Genomic DNA, 23,255 nt, shown 5'->3' with positions numbered 1-23,255 from the left:
GTATTACGGTAAAGCGTGGTGAATTTTACACGGTAATGATTACCGTTTATGTTTAAATTAATCTAATTTCGCAGTGGATTATCGGGACATGCAATAACAGCCTCATCCAAGTCTCCCAAGCTTCCAGCAGTTTTCGTTTTGAGACGCTTAGCAGCTACTAGCCATGTTAGCAGCTACTAGCTGTGTTAGCCGCTACTAGCCGTGTTAGCAGCTACCAGCCATGTTAGCACCTACTAGCCGTGTTAGCACCTACTAGCCGTGTTAGCCACTACTAGCCGTGTTAGCAGCTACCAGCCATGTTAGCACCTACTAGCCGTGTTAGCAGCTACTAGACGTGTTAGCACCTACTAGCCGTGTTAGCAGCTACTAGCCATGTTAGCAGCTACTAGCCGTATTAGCAGCTACTAGCCATGTTAGCAGCTACCAGCCATGTTAGCAGCTACTAGCCATGTTAGCAGCTACCAGCCGTGTTAGCAGCTACTAGCCGTGTTAGCAGCTGTGTAGCTAAGTGTCTCCAAATGAAATGCGACTGAAGGCAGCCAGTCTACTGTTAGCTCCACTGAGCTTCACTGATGTTGCGTAAATTAATGTAAACATATTCATTAACGTTCGGAAGAACATACGGTGATATTTATAATAACGAGTTAAAAACGTGAATTTAAAATAGAATACTTAATAAATACTTAAAATAATAAAATAAAATGCTGTGTTGATTTAATTCACTCCTCTCTCACACACACTTCTTATGTATGAACAAAATATGTAAACAAATTTTGTTTACAAATGACAAAATAAGCTCTTTCTGTGCCAGTTGTTTGTCCCTTTAATGTTTCAAAGTTTCATTTTGATAAGATTTTGGCTTCAAATGTTTTATTATGATAAGAGAATCACAAGATTTCATGAAATTATTTAATTGTTTGTGTTTTTTGGACATTTGTACAGCAGTTAAGAATACCGCGATAATATCGTTAACCGTGATAATTTGGTCACTATAATCTTCTTCTCTGCCCCTTTGACTTGGAACATGTTGCAACAGCAGCCGAAACTATCTGATTTGATCCCACGAAGAAGTTTTCAACTTATTTTAAGGAAATTAGAAAAGCATCCTTGAAGATTTGATCCTGTTTTTCAGTAATTTAGTCCCGTGTTTATGATTATGCTACATTAAAACCGATTAGTTGGATTGTATGTTGTATGTCTCTCCTGCGAATGACACTTACCTGAGTTAATAGACTTTTAAAAAGGTCATTTCTCTGTACTTTCTCAGGCTCTCTGTGTGAGGCGGAGGTAAATGAGTGCATCTCCTCCCCCTGCCTGAATGAAGGCGTCTGTGTTGACGAAGTTAACAAGTTCGCCTGCAGCTGTGCCTCCGGCTTCACAGGTTAGATAACAGGACAGTTAAACTAATTACCTACAGCAGGGATGTCAAACTCCGGTCCTCGAGGGCCGCTGTCCGGCAGGTTTTAGATGTTTCCCTGCTTCAACACAACTGAATCAGATCAATGCATCATTAGCAGACTTGTGCAGAACTTAATCTTTCGAAGAGCTTCATTTAATCTGAATCAGGTGTGTTGAAGCAGGGAAACGTCTCAAACCTGCAGGACAGCGGCCCTCGAGGACCGGACTTTGACATATGTGACCTACAGGGATAATCTCCAACGTGATTGTCGTGTTTTAACAGGATCTCGTTGTGAACTGGAAATCGACGAGTGCTTATCCGGCCCCTGTGTGAACGGAGGCGTCTGCGAGGACCTGACAGGCGGTTACAGCTGTAACTGTGCTGTTGGATTCTCAGGGGATCGCTGTGAGATCGACGTAGATGAGTGTTACAGCGCTCCCTGTCTGAATGGAGGCTCGTGCCTGGATGCTGTGAACAGTTTCAGGTAAAAAAAACAGAAATATTACGATGTAAAGACACAGCTTGGTGCATCTGAGACATCATATGAGTCCTATTTATACAATAATGTCAGTTCTCTGCAGTATTTTTCACTCACAGTGGGCTGATTTATGCTTTCATGTTACCGTGAACGTATTTCAAAGATGACTTTGTAAGAAAATGCGGAGCTGTTGCTGATCCCTGGCTTGGCTCTGTGTGTCAGGTGCCAGTGTGTGCAGGGCTACCGAGGCCGTCTGTGTGAGGTGGATGTGGACGAGTGCGATCCAAACCCCTGTGTGAACGGGGCCAGCTGCTTGGACGGTCTGGGCTCCTACACCTGCCAATGCCTCCCTGGGTTCAACGGAACCAGGTGTGAGACAGGTACTACTGTAAAGGACGGATGACACATCACCATGGCAACTCCAGTGGAGGAAAACACAGAAAATTATTATGAACGTACATTTTTATGCACCTGTCAGTAACATCTGGCTGCGTTTTTCCGTTAAAGCACAGCTTTCTTGTTCTTTTTCAGCATTTTAGGTCATATTTTCCTCTCCTGTAGCTCACAGAAATGTCCGTTTCCCCCCTTCCTATTGATCCTTTTCCTGTGTGGCCTCTCAGAAATGTCCTCTGCCTTCAACCTGGACTTTGAGGTGTCTGGCATCCATGGTTATGTGATGATGGACGGCGTGATGCCTGCACTGACAGAAATCACCTGCACCTTCTGGATGAGGTCGTCGGACACCACTAATTACGGCACGCCTGTCTCCTACGCCGTGGAGGGCAGCGACAATGCTTTCCTCCTGATTGATTACAACGGGTCAGTGATGCAGCAGGACCTGGAAGGCAGTAGATCCCAAATCACTGTGTCGTTTTCACTGTATTCTTCTGTTTTCTTGCTGTCTCGCTTGCCTCCAGCTGGGTGCTGTATGTGAACGGTAAAGAGCGGATCACTGACTGCCCTGCAGTCAACACGGGTCACTGGTACCACATCGGGGTATCGTGGAGGAGCTGGGATGGCGACTGGAGAATCTACATTAATGGAAAGCCTTCAGACGGAGGCAAAGGCCTGTCAGTGGGCACCACTATCCCAGGTGTAGTGCTATCCTCGGCCCGGTCAACCCCCTGTCAAAAGAGACCATTTATTTAATTAAAGATCGTTTTTTAATCTAAGTTAATGATGAAAACAGTCTTGTGATATGTGATGAAAAGGTTAACTTGCTCGCTGATGGGTGGTTAACCTCGGTGCCCCCTGTCTTCTGTAGGTGGAGGGGCTCTCGTATTAGGTCAGGACCAGGATCAGAGAGGCGAGGGCTTCAACCCCGTTGAATCCTTTGTCGGTTCCATCAGCCAGCTCAACATCTGGGATCGCGTTCTCACACCACAGCAGGTAAAAGTTCGCTCTCGTATTTGTACCTCTGCGTGATTCAGCTCAGTAAACACGGTAGATTTGGTTCAAACTGAACTATTCATAGACTTAGAGTTCCTTTGGAAGATTTGACCCTATGTCTTTGCCACTATATAATTTGATTTATAATGGTTTTATGAAGTATTTTTTGTGTCCAACCAACTGTGCTCACCTTCCCTGGGCGTACGACAGATTAAAGTCCTGTCCAGCAGCTGTCCAGCCTCCCATGTGAGCCACAGGGGGAACGTCCTCGCCTGGCCTGACTTCCTCAGCGGGGTGGTGGGCCGAGTCAAAGTAAACCTCAACACCATTTTTTGTGCAGGTAAGAATGAAACGGAGATGTTTTTTGCCTGCAGCTGGTGTGGCTCTTTATTCCTGCCGTGTTGGGTGCAAGTCTCTGACTCAGCTCCACCTCTGTTCCTGCAGACTGCCCCAAGCTGGAGAACGCTGTGCCCCACATGCATGCCTCCACTGTGGAGGTGAGCCCCGGTGCTCAGGTCCAGCTGTCCTGTGATCCTGGTTTCTACCTGGTGGGGGAGCCAGTGCTGCAGTGCCAGAACAAAGGAGAGTGGAGCCACCCCCTACCCAGCTGTGAACGTAAGGCCCAGATGTGACTAAATGACTAAAATCTATGTTTTTTTCACTTGTTTTGGTTGATTTGTGTCATCATCTGGAGAACTAGGGGTAATTGTAATTAATTGGCAATTAGCATTAGGACCCATTTTAAGGGAAAAAACATGTTTTAATTCTTACTTTTGGACCAGATAATGTTAGTTGAAATGTTAAATCTTCAAAGATGCTCTTTAATCGCTCATTCTGAACCGAATAATATCTTCTTATTGTATCTTAAGACTTAAGAAAGGAGGTATTTCCTGAGTCCATGAGGATTCAAGTGGCTGAGGGTGGGAGACGAGCGTCCAATAGTCAAAAAAACTGACCTCCTGCTGTCTTTTCATTAGTTCTTTTCCTTTGACCTGGTGAAAAACAGCACAGAGTTTAGGAAAGATGGCAGGATGCTTTCTTAAGGAGAATCAGACCACATGAACACTAATCTGTGCTGTGGTTCTGCAGCCCTGAAACTACAAATATTCAATGAATGTTCTACAAAAAGGGCTTTAGACTAAGTATTAAGGTCCTAATGGGTCACAGTTAGTTAAAATGTGGGATGGCATAAGGATGCTCCGGTGTATCTTAAGCTAAAGGAGATGATTTAAGGAAGCACCGGAGCTCTTTTTCTAATTATTCCATTCGAACAGCTCTTATCGCGGCTGCTGCTCCGATACTTTTGGGATATTTCACTCAGTTAGGAAACAAAATAGAGACACAGATTAAGCTTATGATCCTTCAATCTTTAAGGTATGTCATCCTTTACGGATTACACAGGATTTTTAGCATTTTTATGTGATTAACTTGCAGTATTTTATCATTTAGGTCTGTTTCAGATTTTAGGTGTTTAAAGAATGACACACTTATGTGTAGCCCTCCTTCTTTGTGTGTTACAGGAGTGTCATGTGGACCTCCTTATCCTCTGGAGAACGGCTTGTTTGAGGGAGAGGATTTCAATGCCGGCAGCTCTGTGGTCTATCAGTGTAACGCTGGCTTTTACCTGCTGGGAGACACCAAGGTGCACTGCAGCAGCAGCGGCAAGTGGGGAGGACATTCACCTGCCTGTCTGGGTACATGCACTGACTAAACTGTGACGTAATGCACGTGAGATGAATACTCTGCTTGGAATATCAGCATCGTGTGTGTGTGTATTTGATTGTGTTTGCGTCCAGATGTGGACGAGTGTGCGCTGGGATCCGACTGTGATAATCATGCCAGATGTCAAAACACGGAGGGCTCCTACACCTGCGCCTGCATCCACCCGTACACCGGAGATGGCAAGAACTGCACAGGTAGCATGACTCCGTCGCATTTCACCCGGTTAATGATGATAAATGAAACGAACTTCCATTTTTAATGCACTTTTAGAGACTTCTGTTTTTGTATAATGTGTGTGTGGTTTATGTTTCTGTATTTATCAGACGCTTTTATCCAAAGCGACTTACAGATAAAGATGTAACAGGCTATATAAAAAGCTAACAAGCTATATAAAAAGCTAACAAGCTATATAAAAGCTAACAATAAGCTACATAGAAGGAACCCAGGAGTCCGACTCTGTCAGAGGTGACAGAGTAGAGATAGGGTGCAGGCATAGAAGGAAGTGCAGAAAGATAAAGTGCAGAGATAGAGGGGGAGGGAAGTACAAGGTAAGTGCTGGGATAGGAGATGCTCTCTGAAGAGCTGGGTTTTCAGGAGCTTCCTGAAGATAGACAGGGACGCCCCTGTTCTGGTAGCGCTCGGTAGGTCATTCCACCATCGTGGGACGACACATGAACAGAGTTTGGATTGTCTTAGGCGTGGTGTAGGAGCTGCTAGACGACAATCCTGGGACCAACGGAGGGACCCAGTTGGGACAGAAGCCTTTGCAAGAGCATTCAAGTAGATGGGAGCCGTTCATTAAGCTCTTTGTAGCTAACATCAGGAACTTGGATCTGATGCAGATCTAAGGGCAGCCAGAGGAGCTCAATGAACAGAGGGGGGGCGTGTTCTTTTAGGCTGATCGAAGATGATAAATGAAACTAACTTCCATGTTTAATGCACTTTTAGAGACTTCTGTTTTTGTATAACCCTGTGTGTGTTTCTTCAGAGCCTGTTAAATGCCCAAAACCTGAGTCTCCGGAGTTCGGTCACAGAGATGGCAGCAACTTTCTGATGGGCGGTGAGGTCGTGTTTGACTGTGACGTCGGCTACGAGCTGATTGGCTCATCCCGACTCCGCTGCCTGGATTCAGGAACCTGGAACGATTCTGTCCCATACTGCAGAGGTGAGAGGACCAGAATACATACTGACGTTTAAAACCTTTCATCTTCTTTGTCTTTATAAGGATCTGCTCTGCTTGAGGCCACAAGGGAAGTTGTGAATGTCAGAAACTACTAAAAATGTTGGAGCAGGGGCAGATGTTCTGAAGCAACACCTGGAAATGAGCTCTGTTTGCTCAGTTTTAACCCTCTGGTGTCTGTGGGATTTCCTTATCTTAACCCATGTAAAACATCTAAAGTGCTCACTTTTCTAGTCTCTTCTTTAAGGCCACAAAAATATATAAATATAATTCCCCAAATACTTTTTTAATCTTGGCTCTCAAACTTTGTAGAATCAAATTGTTTTATTTATTCCAGCTGGGAGTTTTAAGGACACTTTCTAACTGAATAAGGCATTCGTTTGAAGGTCATTTAGATTAGAAAGGTCCTGTTTATAGTTTCCCAGTCGAATCTATTAGCCGATATGACCCAAAACTACAGACCTTATCATATAATACTCATGTAAGATGAAGATTAGTTACAAACACAAACACATCTGTGATGTATGAGAGAGCAAATAGTGCACATGCACCCTCACATGTGCCTTATAAACCGTTCTGTGAAGGGTTGATTACATAAGCAGCTGTCTGGCTGTCCTGTGCGTTGAGCTAAAAGACCTCCATCTAAACCAGGGATGTCCACATCTGGTCCTCGAGGGCCGCTGTCCTGCAGGTTTTAGATGTTTCCCTGCTTCAACACACCTGATTCAGATGAAATGGAGCTCTTCAAAAGATTGTGAAGTTCTGCACAAGTCTGCTAAAGATGCATTGATCTGAATCAGGTGAGCAGGGAAACATCTAAAACCTGCAGGACAGCGGCCCTCGAGGACCGGATGTGGACGTCCCTGCTCTAAATCATACTCCACATACAGGAAGTAGAACTGTTCCAGTCTGTTGCTTTCATCCCACACTGGCTGGCTGTTGTCCAAATGAGTGTGAGGTTATCGCTCTGTCATCACAGGCAGCAATAATAAAAGGTTAAATCATTTCCGTTCTTCCTAGGAACCCTCATACCTCAACGTAGAATCTGGAGTTTTTTTAATATGCCGCTTCTAATATTTGATAAAGTCTTGGAGAGGTTCTCAACATGTGTAAAGTAATATTTAGGTTTAATTTTCATACTGAAATGATGAAATGAGAGCAGCTGCAGTTACTGATCACCCTGTTAACATGGCTCTCTAGCACTTTCCTGCCCTGCACCAACTGTTCCAGAGAACTCCATCATGAAGGGCAGCAACTTCACCTATGGAAGCAAGGTGACTTTCAGGTACCATTTGCATCCCCCACAGCACATATGTCGAAGTCCGGTCCTCGAGGGCCGCTGTCCTGCAGGTTTTAGATGTTTCCCTGCTTCAACGCACCTGATTCAGATTAAATGGATCTCTTCGAAAGATTAAGTTCTGCACAAGTCTGCTGATGATGCATTGATCTGATTCAGGTGCGTTGAAGCAGGGAAACATCTAAAACCTGCTGGACAGCGGCCCTCGAGGACCGGAGTTTGACATCCCTGCCCCACAGTAACATGGTGTCATTGTGACAGAAGATAATGGCACAAAAGAAAGAGAAAATGACAACATTGCTGTTTGTTCCCCCTCAGCTGTAAGACGGGCTTCCTGCCTCAGATCCCCTATGACTTCCAGTGTCTCTCCAGCCTGAGGTGGAGCGGGACGCCGCCTGTCTGTTATCCACTGACCTGCGGGGGACCGCCAACTGTGGAGCACGCCGACTACGTCTTTGACACAAACACATACCTGTCCACTGTTAAATACACCTGTGCTGAGGGATACAGGTATGGATAATTCCACCTCTTAGTTAAATAAAGTTCAGACTGCCAAAATTGCATTTTCTGTGCGGTGAGTGTCTAATTAGTATGTTGTTGAGACTATGGCGTAACCACGCATTCTTTGGGGGGGTCGTGTCCCCCCCAATATTGAGAAAATACCAACCTGTCCCCCCCAATATACAGAAGAAAATATGTAAAATGCATGTTCTCCTTTTATGAACCCTGTCAAGGGATCGGTCTCTTGTTATGTCTTATTTATTTTCAACTTATTTCCGTGTGTTACCGTGGTAACGGCTGCGCCGCGGTCAATGAGAGTGACCCACCGGGCGCGCCGCCGTCTCAGCAGCGGCTCAACCGCACCAAACTCAACAGAGCAGATCGTACCAGAACAGGAAATCCAACACAGAATCAACAAAATAAACTTCCGCTCCCTTTCAAAATAAAAGAACTTAAAACAAAAATAACATTAGACTATTAGACTTTTTGTTGTTAATGCACATTTTGAGACATTGACACAATAGAAATGAACCTGGACTTAAAAGTCCTCGGCACATTTTTTGTTAAAGGAAAAGTCTGTAATTTGTTACATCATTAGTTGTCCTTATTAAAATATTTCCATAAACATGCTTTGGGTATTTGGTCGTTTTCCATTGGAAGCTGTCCTATTTGCTACAGAACTACTGGAAGAGCATAATTGTAATTGGTAGGTGTGTTTAAGGTCAGTAAACAGTAAGCAACTAACCAAAACAAAGTGGGGGGGCAGTCACTGTCTCGGAGAAATTACACTATTCCTTTAGATGTGAACTTACATGGTCAATGTAGTCCTCTAAACTATGTTCTAAATGTCCAATTTTTCATATATAAATAAAGAATTGTAGATAATGCACTCAACAATTTTTGTTTTTCTTGGACCCCCCCAATGTCTAAACCATGGTTACGCCCTTGTGTTGAGAAGACCACAGGGCTCCATGGAGGTGGTTTGTGAAGCGACGGGGGAGTGGAGTCGGCCCGCCCCACGCTGCGTGAACGTCCTGTGCAGCGAGCCGCCAGCGCTAAACGACGCTGTGATTGTAGGAGAGAACTATGACGTGGGAAACAAGGTGCAATATGTCTGCAAAGAAGGGTAAATGTGGATTTACGTACTCAGCTAATATATATATTTGACGTGTCCTTAAACAGTAAAAAATGCTTAAAGATGTGTTTGTTTATCTCTCTTCACCTGCAGCTACACTCTGATTGGCCCAGAGACCAGAGAATGTCTCCCAACTGGCCAGTGGAGTGAAGGCTTTCTCCAGTGCGTCCCTCGCTCCTGCGGCCCGCCGCCCACCATCGACCACGCTGTGCCCCACGAGACCCACAAGCTCTTTGGAGACACCGCCAGCTACTACTGCACCGACGGATACACGGCCGGCAACAACTCCAAGATGGTGTGCAACGCTCAGGGTGTGTGGGTCCCCCCCGATGGCATGGAGACTCCTCTCTGCATCGCCAACTTCTGCCTCCGTCCCCCTGACCTACTTCACGCCATTTTAGATTCGGTCAGTAAACCCAAGTATGCAAGCAACACGGAGGTGAGCTATAAATGTGAGGAGGGCTTCGTGCTCAACACCACGGCCACACTCAGATGCCTGATGGGGGGGGCGTGGGAGCCTTCGCCGTTTGATATCGGCTGCGTGCCGGTGAGGTGCTCCAAGCCCGAGAGCATCGATCAGGGCTATGTGAGAGGAACCAACTACAGCTTTGGAGCCGTGGTGGCGTACAGCTGCGAGACCGGCTACCTGATCCGGGGGGAGAAGAGGAGGACGTGCAAGGCTGATGGAGAGTGGGGGGGGGTTCTGCCAACCTGTGTTCCTGTGCTCTGCTCGGACCCTCCAGCCCTCAGGAATGGATACATTCAGGTTGGCCTGAAAAAACAGCGTCTGCACTTTAATCTTTAAATGTACTATCGTGTGTTTTATATGTAAACCCCCCCCCCTTTTTGTGCTTCTGTAGGTCAGAGGTCGTTACACTTTCAAAAACAAGGTGACGTATGCCTGTAATGCTGGCTACAAGCTGTTTGGTCGACGGGAGCGAGAATGTCAAGCCAACCGCCAGTGGTCCAACAATGACCCCCCCATCTGTGTCCTTTTGACCTGCGACCCTCCTCCGGACATTTCCCACGGACACTACAAGGGCTCTGAGTTCCAGGTGGGCCGCAAAGTGGAGTACGTCTGCGATGAAGGGTACGAGCTGGCCAGGGACGCCATCTGGACCTGTCTGAAGAACGGTAAGTGGGACAAAACGAGGCCTCCACGCTGCTCTCCAGTCAAGTGTCCGGAGCCGCCGCTGGAGGAGAACCACCTGGTCCTGAAGGGCTTGGACTCTGAGACTGGAACGGTGGAGTTGTCCTGTGAGGAAGGATTCGTCCTGGAGGGAGCTCACTTCCTCCGCTGCACCCCGTCGCAGGAGTGGAACGACACCTTTCCAGAGTGCAAGCAAGTGTTCTGTGGACCCCTGCCTGAAGTGTCATTCGGTGGGCCTTCCTCTGCCTCTCCGCCTTTCCCTTTCAGCTCTGTGGTGACCTACACATGCATGAATGGCTTCAGTTTAAGAAAAGAAGACTCTGTGTCCTGCCTCGCCAGCGGACAGTGGAGCAGTCCTTACCCAGAATGCATCCCGGTCGAATGTCCTCAGCCTGTGGAGATTTCCAATGGTATTGTTGATGTCCAGGGTCTGATGTACCTCAGTAAAGCGCTGTACAGTTGTAAGACTGGGTATAATTTGGTGGGAAACTCCACTGTCCTGTGTGGAGAGAAGGGACTCTGGATTGGTGGCGTTGCCTCCTGCCGCCCCATTGAGTGCTCGGTTCCTAAAGAGATCGCCAGTGGGAAAGTGGCCTATAGAAAGCTCCAGTTCGGCCACAGTGCCGCCTACTCCTGTCAACGTGGGTATCGCCTCCAAGGACCGGAGACTCTGAAGTGTCAGGCCAGCGGGGAGTGGGACTCGGAGCCACCTGTGTGTGTGCAGATATCCTGCACCCCCCCCCAACCAATTGACAATGGCTTTGTTGAGGGCCAGGATCACAGTTTTGGAGTCACTATCTTCTACAGCTGTTTTCCAGGTTTCCAGCTCGTAGGCCAGGACCATCTCACCTGCGAGGACTTCGGCTGGTCGAGCTCCATTCCCATGTGTGTGCCCTCAGACTGCGGCCTGCCGCCTCACATTGACTTTGGAGATTACGTCAGGGTCACAGAAACGTCAGGATCTGCTTCTAAAGATGCTGTGACGGCTGCAACCCTGGATTTGAACTTCCTCCACAGGACCCTGATCGAGTATCGTTGCCACAGAGGTTACGACATCACCCGCCACACCAGGCTGGTGTGTCAGGAGGATGGCGGGTGGAACGGCACGGCTCCGTCCTGTGTCCCTGCGGAGTGTGAATCGCCACCCGGTCCAGAGCACGGCTGGGTGAACGTGACCGATGCCTCGCTCGGCAGCACGGTCACATATTCTTGTGAGGAGGGGTATGAGCTGGAGGGGGAGCCGGTGAGGCAGTGTGTCTCAGGCCGGCTGTGGACCAGTGATGCCCCTGTATGTAAGCCAGTGTCCTGCGGGGATCCCGGCGCTATCGCTAATGGCACGGCTCACGGAGGGGATTTCGTTTATCCTGAGGTTTTGCACTTTGAGTGTAATCCTGGATTTGTCCTAAAGGGCGTTGACACCATCGCCTGCCAGGCAGATCGGGGGTGGAATGGGCAGAAGCCACAGTGTGAGCCTGTGTCCTGTGGTCCACCAAAAATCCCCAGTGACATCACCTTTGAAGGCAACGACTACACCTATAATAGTGAAATTGAGCTCACTTGTCAGCCTGGTTTCGTCTTAAAAGGGAAATCTACAAGCGTTTGCCAGGCTGATGGCACCTGGAGCCACATGTCTCCTTCTTGTGTTCCAGCCCGCTGCGGGAAACCTTCCCCAATCCCTCATGGCCGTGTTTTGGGGTCAGAGTTTGGCTACAACAGTAAAGTAAAGTATGAATGTGATGAAGGGTACAAGCTCAGTGGAGACCCTACACTTGTTTGTCAGTCAAACGGACTTTGGAGCGAACCGCCACCCCGCTGTGACATCATCAGCTGTGACCCACCTGAAGACATCAGCCACGGCTTCCTGAACGGCTCCAGCTTCAACTATGACGACGTGGTGGAGTACGTCTGCTTCGACGGCTACGAGGTAGTGGGGGACGCCGTCCTGCGGTGCTCTGATCAGGGCGTCTGGGTGGGCTCTGTGCCCCGGTGCCAGGCCTGCCTCTGTGCCCCGCCTGAGGTTAAATTTGGGATGGTTCTCAGCGATGACCGCGCCTGTGGGGACCGAGTCCACTTCCAGTGCGACGAGGGCTACAAGCTGCTGGGTCCTTCCCACGCAGTATGTGAGAAAGGAGGGGTGTGGAGCCCCGGGGTGCCGGTCTGTGGCCGCGGGAGGTGCAACGTCGCCCCGCCTGCGGTGCCCAACGCAGTCTTGCAGGGCAGCATTGCCACCTTCCCAGACAGAGCTATATACAGGTGTCGGCCTGGCTTCCGGCTGAAAGGGTCGCCGCTCCTCTCCTGTGGAAGAGATGGCAGATGGGGGGAGCCCAGGATGCGCTGTGAGCCGGTGAGCTGTGGAAACCCACCTGCAGTGGCTCATGCTCAGGTGGTGGGAGACGTCTTCACCTTCCCCAGCCACATCACATACAGGTAAGTGATTACCTCTGCAGTCTGGGTTCAATTTAGTTTAAAGACGTCAACCAACATTTAACTAACATTAAATCATTAAAGCATGTCATAGAGCAGGGGTCGGGAGCCTATGGCTCTTTTGATGACTGCATCGCAGATAAAACAAAATATTCTCACTTGTTTTAATCCATCCATCGATTTTTCGCTGCTCATGTCCTGTTCAGGGCTGCAGGAGCATTATTTTAATTGGATGATACTGGACTACGTTGGCAGCGTAAAACAGGTAAACGCCCCCTTTTTGAATCAGTCTGCTCGGTCATTAGCTCAAAGCTAACCCTTCGACGAAGAAGACGAGTATCGTACATTTCAGGCCGAATGGACTGAAGAATTCGCCTTTGTGGAGAGAGCAAATTCTGCGGTGTGTCTAATTTGCAAAGACAAAATTACATCGATGAAACGGTCGAATGTAAAGCGGCACCTCGACACGCGCCATGCTACCTTTGCATCAAAATACCCGGCAGGAGACAGCAGAAAGAAAGCGTGCCAAGAGCTACTAAAATACATTATATGGCTCTCATTGAAATAAATTTCCACATTTTTTGCTTTCATGGCTCTCTTAGTCAAAAAGGTTCCCGACCCCTGTCATAGAGCATGTCTCCTACTCTCCAGGTGTGAGGACGGCTACAAACTCGCCACACAGACAGCTGCTCTGTCCTGCCAGAGCGACGGCAGCTGGTCCAAACACACTATTCAGTGCCGGCCCGGCCCCTGCCTGCTGCCAAACGTCTCCATCCCCCATCTGCTGGTCAGCGGGAAGGAGCTCACTCCTCTCGGGGGAACCATCACCCTCTCGTGCCCTCCTGGCTTCTACCTGCAGGGGTCAGCAGTGGCAGAGTGTCAGGTAGGAAAGACTCATGAAGACGTCCCTCTCTGTGAGAAAGACGCCAAAGTAACGCGGCGCTGTCTTCTTCTTTTTCTGGGATAAGGTGGGTGGAAGCTGGGCTCCAAGCGTCTCCACAGTTTCCTGTGAGATGGTGGTGTGTGAGAAGCCGCTTTCTCTTCCTAACGCTGTCATTGAGGGTGACAGCTACAACTATGGAGACTCTGTCCAGTACTCCTGCCTGCCGGGATTCTATATGAAGGTGCTGCTCATAAAGCCAAGTTTTGTTGTCCAGAGTTTGATAAGTGAACCTATTCAAGGAGAAAACTAACACAGAGTTGCAGTCATTGAAAGGATGTGAGACCCATATGCTGACTTCTATGTAAATAGAGGCATGCATGTCATTTAAAGCCTTTATTTACTTAGAATTAGTGCAAAAATGTAAAATATGAATGTTTCCTTTAACCGTAACTTTAATTCTTTAAAAAAAAAAAAAGCAAAATCTCAGCTTTAACATTTAATATCTGTCTCTGAACTACGACAGGATTTTGATTATTCTTTGAAAACATGGTCATTTTGTTGGATAGGGACTTTAAGAAGTCAGACTCTGCCTCTTATTTCTCATAAAACTCTCCTCCGCTGTGCTTTTCAACAACTGACTGGCACCACTGAGCTAATGGGTAACAATGAGATTACAGAAAGTCACGTGATTTCACCTCAGTAGGGAATAGGAGTGTGTGATTACAAAGCCGATGGAAAGAGCTGAGTCACTCTTCCTGATACAATGATACCCACTCAGCTCGGTCAGTTTGAATACTTACACAATGAGGGCCTTTAAATGCACACAGAGGACAAACTATAGCACTTAGCTTCGTAAGAAAAAAAGCTCATTAGCTTCAGCCTGCAGTGGAAAAAAAATCTATATCATAGATATGAACTGTATCCCGTTTCATGCAGATCAATACTGGGATGTGTACACTGCTGTGCTTTGCTCACCATGTTTTTCTTGCTTTTTCTCTCAGGGAGACTCTATCCAGACCTGCCAGGGAGACAAAACGTGGAGTGGCACTCAGCCAGTGTGTGTTGGTAGGTTTGTGCACATATAAAGACAAGGAGATGTCTGAAATATTTCAATTATTAGTGCTGCTGTCACCAAGGCTGAGAGCAGCGCCCAGCGAGCTGACTCAAACGAATAAAAACAGAGCCCACAGAAATATGTTTCCAGTCACACAAAACATATCGAATGACAAAAAAACAAGCAGACCTCGAATGGAATCTGCAACATCCTTTTTATGAGAAAATAGTTTGTTTCTTTTAATATATGCTCCAAAGAAATGGGTGAATATCATAAAAATATAAGGTTTGTGCACATATAAAGACAAGGAGATGTCTGAAATATTTAAATTATTAGTGCTGCAGTCACCAAGGCTGAGAGCAGCGCCCAGCGACTCAAACTACCGTATTTTCACCACCATAAGGCGCACATAAAAGTTTTAGAGTTAAAGGGTGAAGTGGGAGCGTTGATTGTATATAAAAGAACAGGTGTGTGAGTTATGCAGAACATCTCTGTTTTAACAACCCTGAAAATGAAAAAGAGCTTATGAAGCACAGTTTAAACTGATGGGAATCGAGCAGCCGTGAGAGAATTTAAGATCAACGAATCGATGGTTCGCAAGTGGAGGAAGGCACTAAGGGTGGAAGGGACTAAGGGTGGAAGGCACTAAGGGTGGAAGGCACTAAGGGTGAAAGGCACTAAGGGTGGAAGGCACTAAGGGTGGAAGGGACTAAGGGTGGAAGGGACTAAGGGTGGAAGGCACTAAGGGTGGAAGGGACTAAGGGTGAAAGGCACTAAGGGTGAAAGGCACTAAGGGTGGAAGGCACTAAGGGTGGAAGGGACTAAGGGTGGAAGGCACTAAGGGTGGAAGGGACTAAGGGTGGAAGGCACTAAGGGTGGAAGGGACTAAGGGTGGAAGGGACTAAGGGTGGAAGGGACTAAGGGTGGAAGGCACTAAGGGTGGAAGGCACTAAGGGTGGAAGGGACTAAGGGTGGAAGGGACTAAGGGTGGAAGGCACTAAGGGTGGAAGGCACTAAGGGTGGAAGGCACTAAGGGTGGAAGGGACTAAGGGTGGAAGGGACTAAGGGTGGAAGGGACTAAGGGTGGAAGGCACTAAGGGTGGAAGGCACTAAGGGTGGAAGGCACTAAGGGTGGAAGGCACTAAGGGTGGAAGGGACTAAGGGTGGAAGGGACTAAGGGTGGAAGGGACTAAGGGTGGAAGGGACTAAGGGTGGAAGGCACTAAGGGTGGAAGGCACTAAGGGTGGAAGGCACTAAGGGTGGAAGGGACTAAGGGTGGAAGGGACTAAGGGTGGAAGGCACTAAGGGTGGAAGGCACTAAGGGTGGAAGGCACTAAGGGTGGAAGGGACTAAGGGTGGAAGGGACTAAGGGTGGAAGGCACTAAGGGTGGAAGGGACTAAGGGTGGAAGGGACTAAGGGTGGAAGGCACTAAGGGTGGAAGGCACTAAGGGTGGAAGGGACTAAGGGTGGAAGGGACTAAGGGTGGAAGGGACTAAGGGTGGAAGGCACTAAGGGTGGAAGGGACTAAGGGTGGAAGGGACTAAGGGTGGAAGGCACTAAGGGTGGAAGGCAACGCCGGGCAAGTTGCGCCACAGCTTGTGAGTGGATTGTAGATGCTTGGGCTAACGTGTCTGCTAGCACTGTTGTTCGAGCTTTCGCAAAAGCCGGCATCATTTCGGAGGCTTTTACAGTGAAGACCGTGAACCTGGCATGTTTGATGGAGATTTAGCACAGCTGTTCAATGCAGAAACAGAAGATGAAGACTTATGACGCACACTTGCTTGTTCAACCGTGTGTTTTAAATAAAGCACAAACAAACTCAGTTTTGCTCCCGATCTATTTTTAAATACAAAAACTTGTGTGGATTGTATATAAAACTCGCGCCTTATGTGTGTTAAAAACACAGTAACGGCACACATAACTGAGACCTTTTAGTACGGTGCGCCGTATGGTCGTGAAAATACGGTAATAAAAACGGAGCCCACAGAAATATGTTTCCAGTCACACAAAACATATCGAATGACTGAGGAATAAAGCGGAAAAAAAACCAAGCAGACCTCGAATGGAATCTGCAACATCCTTTTTATGAGAAAATAGTTTCTGTTTCTTTTAATATATGCTCCAAAGAAATGGGTAAATATCATAAAAATATAAGACTCATATTCTGTAACATCTGTAAAACTGAATTTAACGTGTTTTGGGACGTTCACCATGACTGTTAACTTGTCATGAGAAAATAGTTTCTGTTTCTTTTATAGAATTGATTTTAAACTTTTAATGTTTGTTTTTAAAGCTCTTAACGGCCTCACCCCATCGTATTTATCTGAGCTTTTAACTGTCCGTAACCCTGGCAGAGCTCTGAGGTCAACAAATCAACTTTTGTTGGAAGTGTTCAGGTCAAAATACAAGCCCTGGGGTGACCGAGCCTTTTCTGTTGCTGCCCCCAGGCTCTGGAATAAGCTCCCCCCCGAGATGCATCTTATTTCTGACCTGGGCCTCTTTAAATCAGGGCTAAAAACTTACTTATTTCAGATGGCCTTTAATACCCAGTAGTATGGTGACTCTTTTATATTATCTTATTCAATTTTGCTGTATTTTATTGCGTTTGCTGTTATTTTATTGTTTTGTTCTTATTCTTTTCTTTATTTATTATCTGCTGTAAAGCACTTTGGTACCGAAATGGATTGTTGTAAAGGGCTGTAGAAATAAATTTACATTTACATTTTAATATATGCTCCAAAGAAATGGGTAAAATCATAAAAATATAAGACTCATATTCTGTAACATCTGTAAAACTGAATTTAACGTGTTTTGGGACGTTCACTCTTTCTGTTTCCACCTCACCTCGGACACCTGTTCACTCTTATCTGCAGCCTCCTCTGCACACTCCTGCGGGCCTCCTCCCACAGTAAAGAATGCACAGCTCCAGCCCACAGGAGAGACACACCTGCACAGCGTCGGCTACCTGTGCAACGCTGGGCTGCAGCTGGTCGGCCCACAGACTCTCACCTGTCTGGCCAATGGCACGTGGAGCCTGCCAGCGCCCACGTGTGAAGGTGTGGTGGACGCACCTCCAGCTTTCAGTGCAAAGATCACATTGATCATGACGGTCATTTGTCTCTTTTTTGCTTTTAACATCTCTTCTGTCAGTGGCCAGAGGCTGTGAGAGCCCCAAACAGCTGCTGCATGGGAAAGTTCAGGAGCACAACCTGAACACTGGCCGAGCTCTGCAGTTCCAGTGTGACAAAGGCTACAACCTGGTGGGGGATCAGCTGGTGGTGTGTATGGGCAGCAACACCTGGAGCTCCACCTTCCCCACCTGCCAACGTGAGGAATCTTCAGCTCCCAGACACACAGAAATAAAACACCCAAAGCAGTTGTATGGGAGGGGCTGTTTACAGCTTTTACAGCTGTGGCAACTCTTTCTTTGACACAAAAAGCCTGAAGATTTCTGTGTCCGGTACACCTGCCCAACCAGTTGAGCTGTACAACGACCATTTGTCTTCAATTGAAAAACGTTATTATAATGTTTATTTTAACACATTTAACCTGTGTGGGGCATGGGGGGGGGGGGGGGGGGGGGTTACTGTACCGTGACCAGGCTGTGCCCCTGCTGAAATCCTATGTGAGCAATGACTTAAATGCTAAATGGCTGATTAGAACAGCCACATATCAAACCTAATTTCACTTTCTGTGAGATAAATTGTAGATCTATCCATCTATTCATCTTTATGAGGGTTAGGTTTGTGAGGCGACAGAGCTAACTAAGACAAGGAAACAAGTTACAGCTGTAGCAACTCTTTCTTTGACACAAAAAGCCTGAAGATTTGTGAAACACTTGCAACACAGACTGTGCTGCAATTCTTTGCAACATCACAGACTTTCTTAATCGGTTACGCATCATCGACTGTGATGATCTATTAATCACTTCTCCTGGTATCTTCTGCAAGATTTCACAGGTTTTTGACTCATATTTCAGGGTATTTTCTCAAAATGAAACCAAGTCTAACGGCCTTCTCGTCAGAGAGATGAAATAATTAGTTTGAGTCATTTTTTAAGCGAAGTTTTAGACATTTTCAGGCTCCAGTTCCTGATATAACAATCAAAGATCTTTAGGCTGTTGTCTGTCTGATAGAACCAAAGTAATGTTTGATTTTAACATAATTAAACCTATAAAATCTTTTCTGTTCACATTATTATCGTATGTTAAATGATTGATGAGAATAAACCGTTTAAACTGCAGACCTCCCATATCAGACATCAAGCGAAAAACAAACAGATTTGATTACATTACAGTGAATTAGATGCTCATCGTCCTCCGTTTACATCCATACCAACCAGTATAATTACTGCTTATGATGTAAACAACCCCAAAAATACCCAGATCGGCTGTAAAAATCCCCATTTATGTTCTAGTGGATACACTGAGGGAAAATGATTAATCTGTGGCTTCTGTTCCTCACAGCAAAGTCTTGCCTGCCTCCTCCGGGCTGGAGGGAGAACAGTAGTGGGAACACATCCCAGCAGAAGTTCCACGTTGGACAGTCGGTCCGTGTTAGCTGCCCAAAAGGGCAGCAGGTGAAAGGCAGCGGGACCATCTCCTGCAGGCCAGACCTGACCTGGAGCCCCCTCAGTTCTGTGTGTGAAAGTAGGTAACATCATGTCAGATAAGAGGCTGTGTTCAACATTCAAAGCACCGTCAGTCTGGCATTAAAGGGGAACTCCGGTATTTTTAAACCTGGACCTTATTTCTGGCATGAAATATGTTCATCTACTTACTGAGAACAGTTTGGTGAAAGTCGGCGTCCTTCAGAAGCTATTTAGAAAACTCACGATCGGCATATATCTGTCTTTATTTCACCAATACTTTAAGAAGAATGAATGAATGAACGAACATGTACTATAGCTCTGTTAGCTCATAGCTGCTAACAGAGCTAACGGAGGGATTTCTACACATACCTCTACTGGGACCACTTCATCCACAGCATGGCTGCAGCACAGCTCATTCACTCCGGTAAGAACGTCCATCTTACTCAAAGTCGTCGTTCACGTTGTCAAAATCTGATAAATATCCTGCCATGTTGCACAAAACTATCAGCAGCAAACTCCGTGTGAAGTTAGCCGACTGTCACAGAGCACGGAGTGAATAAACTGTGCTGCAGGGGGGCGTGTGGATGAAGTGGTCCCAGTAGAGTGCCTGTGTAGAAATCCCTCCGTTAGCTCTCCTATAGCTGCAAGTAGCCACATAACAGCAGCTATGAGCTAACAGAGCTATAGCACACGTTCATTCATTCATTCTTCTTAAAGTATTGGTGAAATAAAGACAGATAATGCCTTATTTAGAGGCTGCATCCTCTAAGCCCCGTTCACTCCGTTATATGGATCTCTAGTTATCTAAATATCTTCCGAAGGACGCCGACTTTCACCAAACTGTTCTGTATTTCATGCCAGAAATAAGGTTTAAAAATACCGGAGTTCCCCTTTAACAGCTGGATTTGTTAAGATCACAGTCACATGTTCCAGGTGGAAAAGAAAGCTGACATGTTCACATCAAGTAATGAACTTCTACTGTGAGTCATGAGGATTTAATTTTTATTTTAAGTGTTTTTTTTCAGTCAGAGCAACAAACAACAGTAAATATAAAGGGAATCTTCTTATAGAAAATCAGCTGTAAGTCGCTGAAAAAGTGCTGCAGTCACCATCACTAATATTATAACTTACTGTTTCAGTAGTATTGGCTGATATGTAACTAAATGTAACTTAAAGTTAAACCCTGATTATAGCAAACATGTTTGAATATATTCCCACAGATTAGATTAGATTTTAGACTCAGATTGTGTGATTTACTCTCTTTTATCAGTGTCTCATTAGGAGCATATTAGGATTATATTCTCTGTACTCAGACTACCAAACCAGGCCTTTTAGATCATGTGAAAACCGAGTAAACCACACATGTCTGCATGCTCGTCTCGTGCTTCTCACTCTCGCATGTTTAAATCTGCCCGTTGGTTCATGCATCATTTCTCTCTGTTTTTGTCTCTCTTGATGAGCTTCAATCGGGACAAATGAAGCTGCATCAAACACTGCGTCTGTGTCCTGTATGTGGAACTAATTACAGGCACCTCTGCAGCTTCTATGGCAACCTTTGTCCGGTGTACTTTGATCTTTGTTTGGCGCAGTTGTCCTGAATATGCAGCACAAAGATGCTGACGTTGCTATGACACGTTGCCTGTATTTGCATGGTCTTTTGTTCTCCTTTGTGCATGCTTATCAGTGTCCTTTTTGTCTGAGGGGAAGTTTCATTGAGAGTTAAAAGAGACACACCACTGAACTAGCATATGCTGCATGAGATTAATAGAGAAAGCACACTTTATGTCATGTAATCATCAGATTTTGTTTGATTTTGTGCAGACAAAATGAGAAAAGGAGCTTCGAAAACAGTAATGGAGCTCTGTCTTAACCTTAAATGAAGCCAGAAAGTCGGTGCATGACTGAGAAAAGACGCTTCAGTATGAAAGTGAAACATCAGAAGCAGCAAAGTTGAGCTGACATCTCAGATGATTCCCTTTAAAAGTGTTTATTGTTTTGATATTTTCACCCAAACTTCTGTAAAGATTTTGTTGACGGACGCACACTTAGAACGAGGAGAAAAACATGGTTTAGTTCGTAACTCGTGGGTCGTTCCATCTGGGCTGTTGTGCAGGGGTGTCCTGCGGCCCCCCCCTCCATGTGGCCAACGGGGTGGTGCGGGGGGCGGTGTTCCAGTTCGGGGACGTGGCGGTGTACTCGTGTTTTGGAGGCTACACCATGGAGGGCGTTGGAAGGAGCAGGTGTCAGGAGAACGGCACCTGGACGCCACCTCCCACATGCAGAGGTAGAAGGGACTCTCCCCTCTCTGAGGACACGTCCTGCTGCCGCCAACTGTCTCTTCTGCACAAAACGCTGCTTTTTAACCCCTTTCTAAGCTGCTTATCTCCAACGCTTCAATTTCTGGGCCTAAACTTGTGGGCCTCCAGTGGGTTGTGTGTAAGTTATTTCCAAAAAGGAACTTTTGGGGATCTACTTGGTATTTCTTGAGGATTGGAGAGGATATTGTTCAGGTAGAAACCTGAAAAGCAGCTCCACAACACACAGTTCTGACACTGTAGCCTGGATCAAGCAAAGAAACCTCTTTACACATGTAAGAAAGCAACTTCTGGTCGTGCGTTTGGCTTTCCAGCACTGCTGGAATCACATTCTTTTTATTCTTTGAAAAAAAATCATTAAAATTCAACCGTAAGAAACATTTTAGGTCGAGGTTTCAGCTCCTGAAGCATCAACTCAGTTGTTTTAAAGCCAGAGAATATTTACTAAAGTGTAAAATTTGTTGAGGGCTGTTTTATTTGAGCTGAATTCAGGCAATAATAAGAAATGTGTTGCAGCAGCACATGCATCTATTTGGTATTTCTTGAGGATTGGAGAGGATATTGTTCAGGCAGAAACCTGAAAAGCAGCTCCACAACTCCACAACTTCTGATCGTGCGTTTGGCTTTCCAGCACTGTTGGAATCGCAGTTTTTTTCATTCTTTGAAAATAATAAAACATTTTAGGTCGAGGTTTTAGTTGAAGTCGCTCCTGAAGCATCAACTCAACTGTTTTAAAGCCAGAGAATATTTACTAAAGTGTAAAATATGTTGCTTTTTCGACTGAGAGCTGTTTTATTTGAGCTGAATCCAGGCAATAATAAGAAATGTGTTGCAGCAGCACAGAAAGAAGCATATACTGTAGTTATTACTTGGTTATAACGACTCAAAACATATAATGAGGTTGTATTAATTAAACTTGTGCTCTGTTAAAGCACTTCTAAATTAAATGCTACTGAAGGAACAGGCAACAAATCAGAGAATCAACCAGTGTTTGAGTTTCATGCTAGAAGAGAAAGAGAAGCCAGTATCGTTTTTTACATGTGCATAATGAGGGTTGGGCCCTCGGCAGCTTATTTGCATTCCTGTCTGCACTCCTGCATTATCTGGGTGTTCCTGAGTAAATGAATCTGCTGCATGTGAATCCTGCTTTTGTTTGCATGCATGAGGTTACGATAAATAAAACCCCTAACTGCTGTTTCCTCATTTCACGGTTGAGCATATTCTGTGTGTTGGTCCTCGGTTTAATGCTCTTCTCCCACAGCGAGGTGTTGGCTGCAGTGTCAGAATGGAGGTGTGTGCCAGCGGCCCAACGTTTGCGCCTGCCCAGAGGGCTGGATGGGTCGGCTCTGTGAGGAGCGTAAGTATCAAATATCTTTCAGTGAGCAGAGTCAGAAAAGGAAAACCCGGGAACCGATCCTTAGAGCCACACAGCCCACACAAAGAGTCACAGCAGTCAGGAATCCAGCCAGCTGTCTGAGCAGGTTTCAGCAGACAACAGAGCACAAAGACAGTCGGAGGGAACGGAGTTAAAGTGGCTAATTATGCTGTTGTGTCATTAGTCTGTTTATGGCAGATAGCAGTGAAAGAAGAATGTATTCTGGGTTTAATAATAACTGATTTACTCTATTGAAATGAGTCACTGGTGTCAGCGTAAAGCTGTTTCCAAACAAGCTGTTGTCCTGGAAACAAAGTGAATCATTTAGACTCTTTGATTTAGAAAAGCACAAAGACAACATA

The 23,255-nt window shown here is 46.1% G+C and overlaps 1 protein-coding gene across 1 annotated transcript in view; it reads left to right on the top strand.

Annotated features, from left to right (window-relative positions):
* svep1 (sushi, von Willebrand factor type A, EGF and pentraxin domain containing 1) overlaps positions 1-23,255 on the top strand; it is a 133,696-nt gene that overhangs the window by 104,616 nt on the left and 5,825 nt on the right. The window contains exons 23-46 of the mRNA XM_072376281.1: positions 1,268-1,381; positions 1,682-1,883; positions 2,100-2,257; positions 2,498-2,696; positions 2,795-2,970; positions 3,142-3,266; positions 3,477-3,606; positions 3,711-3,881; positions 4,787-4,960; positions 5,063-5,182; positions 5,977-6,153; positions 7,369-7,453; positions 7,784-7,975; positions 8,925-9,092; positions 9,195-9,867; positions 9,962-12,678; positions 13,327-13,558; positions 13,644-13,799; positions 14,560-14,623; positions 17,487-17,669; positions 17,764-17,940; positions 19,079-19,261; positions 21,317-21,487; positions 22,780-22,875. Of these exons, the coding sequence (XP_072232382.1) occupies positions 1,268-1,381; positions 1,682-1,883; positions 2,100-2,257; positions 2,498-2,696; positions 2,795-2,970; positions 3,142-3,266; positions 3,477-3,606; positions 3,711-3,881; positions 4,787-4,960; positions 5,063-5,182; positions 5,977-6,153; positions 7,369-7,453; positions 7,784-7,975; positions 8,925-9,092; positions 9,195-9,867; positions 9,962-12,678; positions 13,327-13,558; positions 13,644-13,799; positions 14,560-14,623; positions 17,487-17,669; positions 17,764-17,940; positions 19,079-19,261; positions 21,317-21,487; positions 22,780-22,875 (6,843 nt within the window). The remainder of the gene's footprint in view (positions 1-1,267; positions 1,382-1,681; positions 1,884-2,099; positions 2,258-2,497; positions 2,697-2,794; positions 2,971-3,141; positions 3,267-3,476; positions 3,607-3,710; positions 3,882-4,786; positions 4,961-5,062; positions 5,183-5,976; positions 6,154-7,368; positions 7,454-7,783; positions 7,976-8,924; positions 9,093-9,194; positions 9,868-9,961; positions 12,679-13,326; positions 13,559-13,643; positions 13,800-14,559; positions 14,624-17,486; positions 17,670-17,763; positions 17,941-19,078; positions 19,262-21,316; positions 21,488-22,779; positions 22,876-23,255) is intronic.

Source organism: Leuresthes tenuis, unplaced genomic scaffold, assembly GCF_036924035.1.
Source record: "Leuresthes tenuis unplaced genomic scaffold, fLeuTen1.0.hap1 SCAF_22, whole genome shotgun sequence".
In the NCBI taxonomy this organism is placed as follows: Eukaryota; Metazoa; Chordata; class Actinopteri; order Atheriniformes; family Atherinopsidae; genus Leuresthes; species Leuresthes tenuis.
The sequence above is the reverse complement of the archived record's forward strand: the minus strand, read 5'-3'. Positions and strand labels throughout refer to the sequence as shown.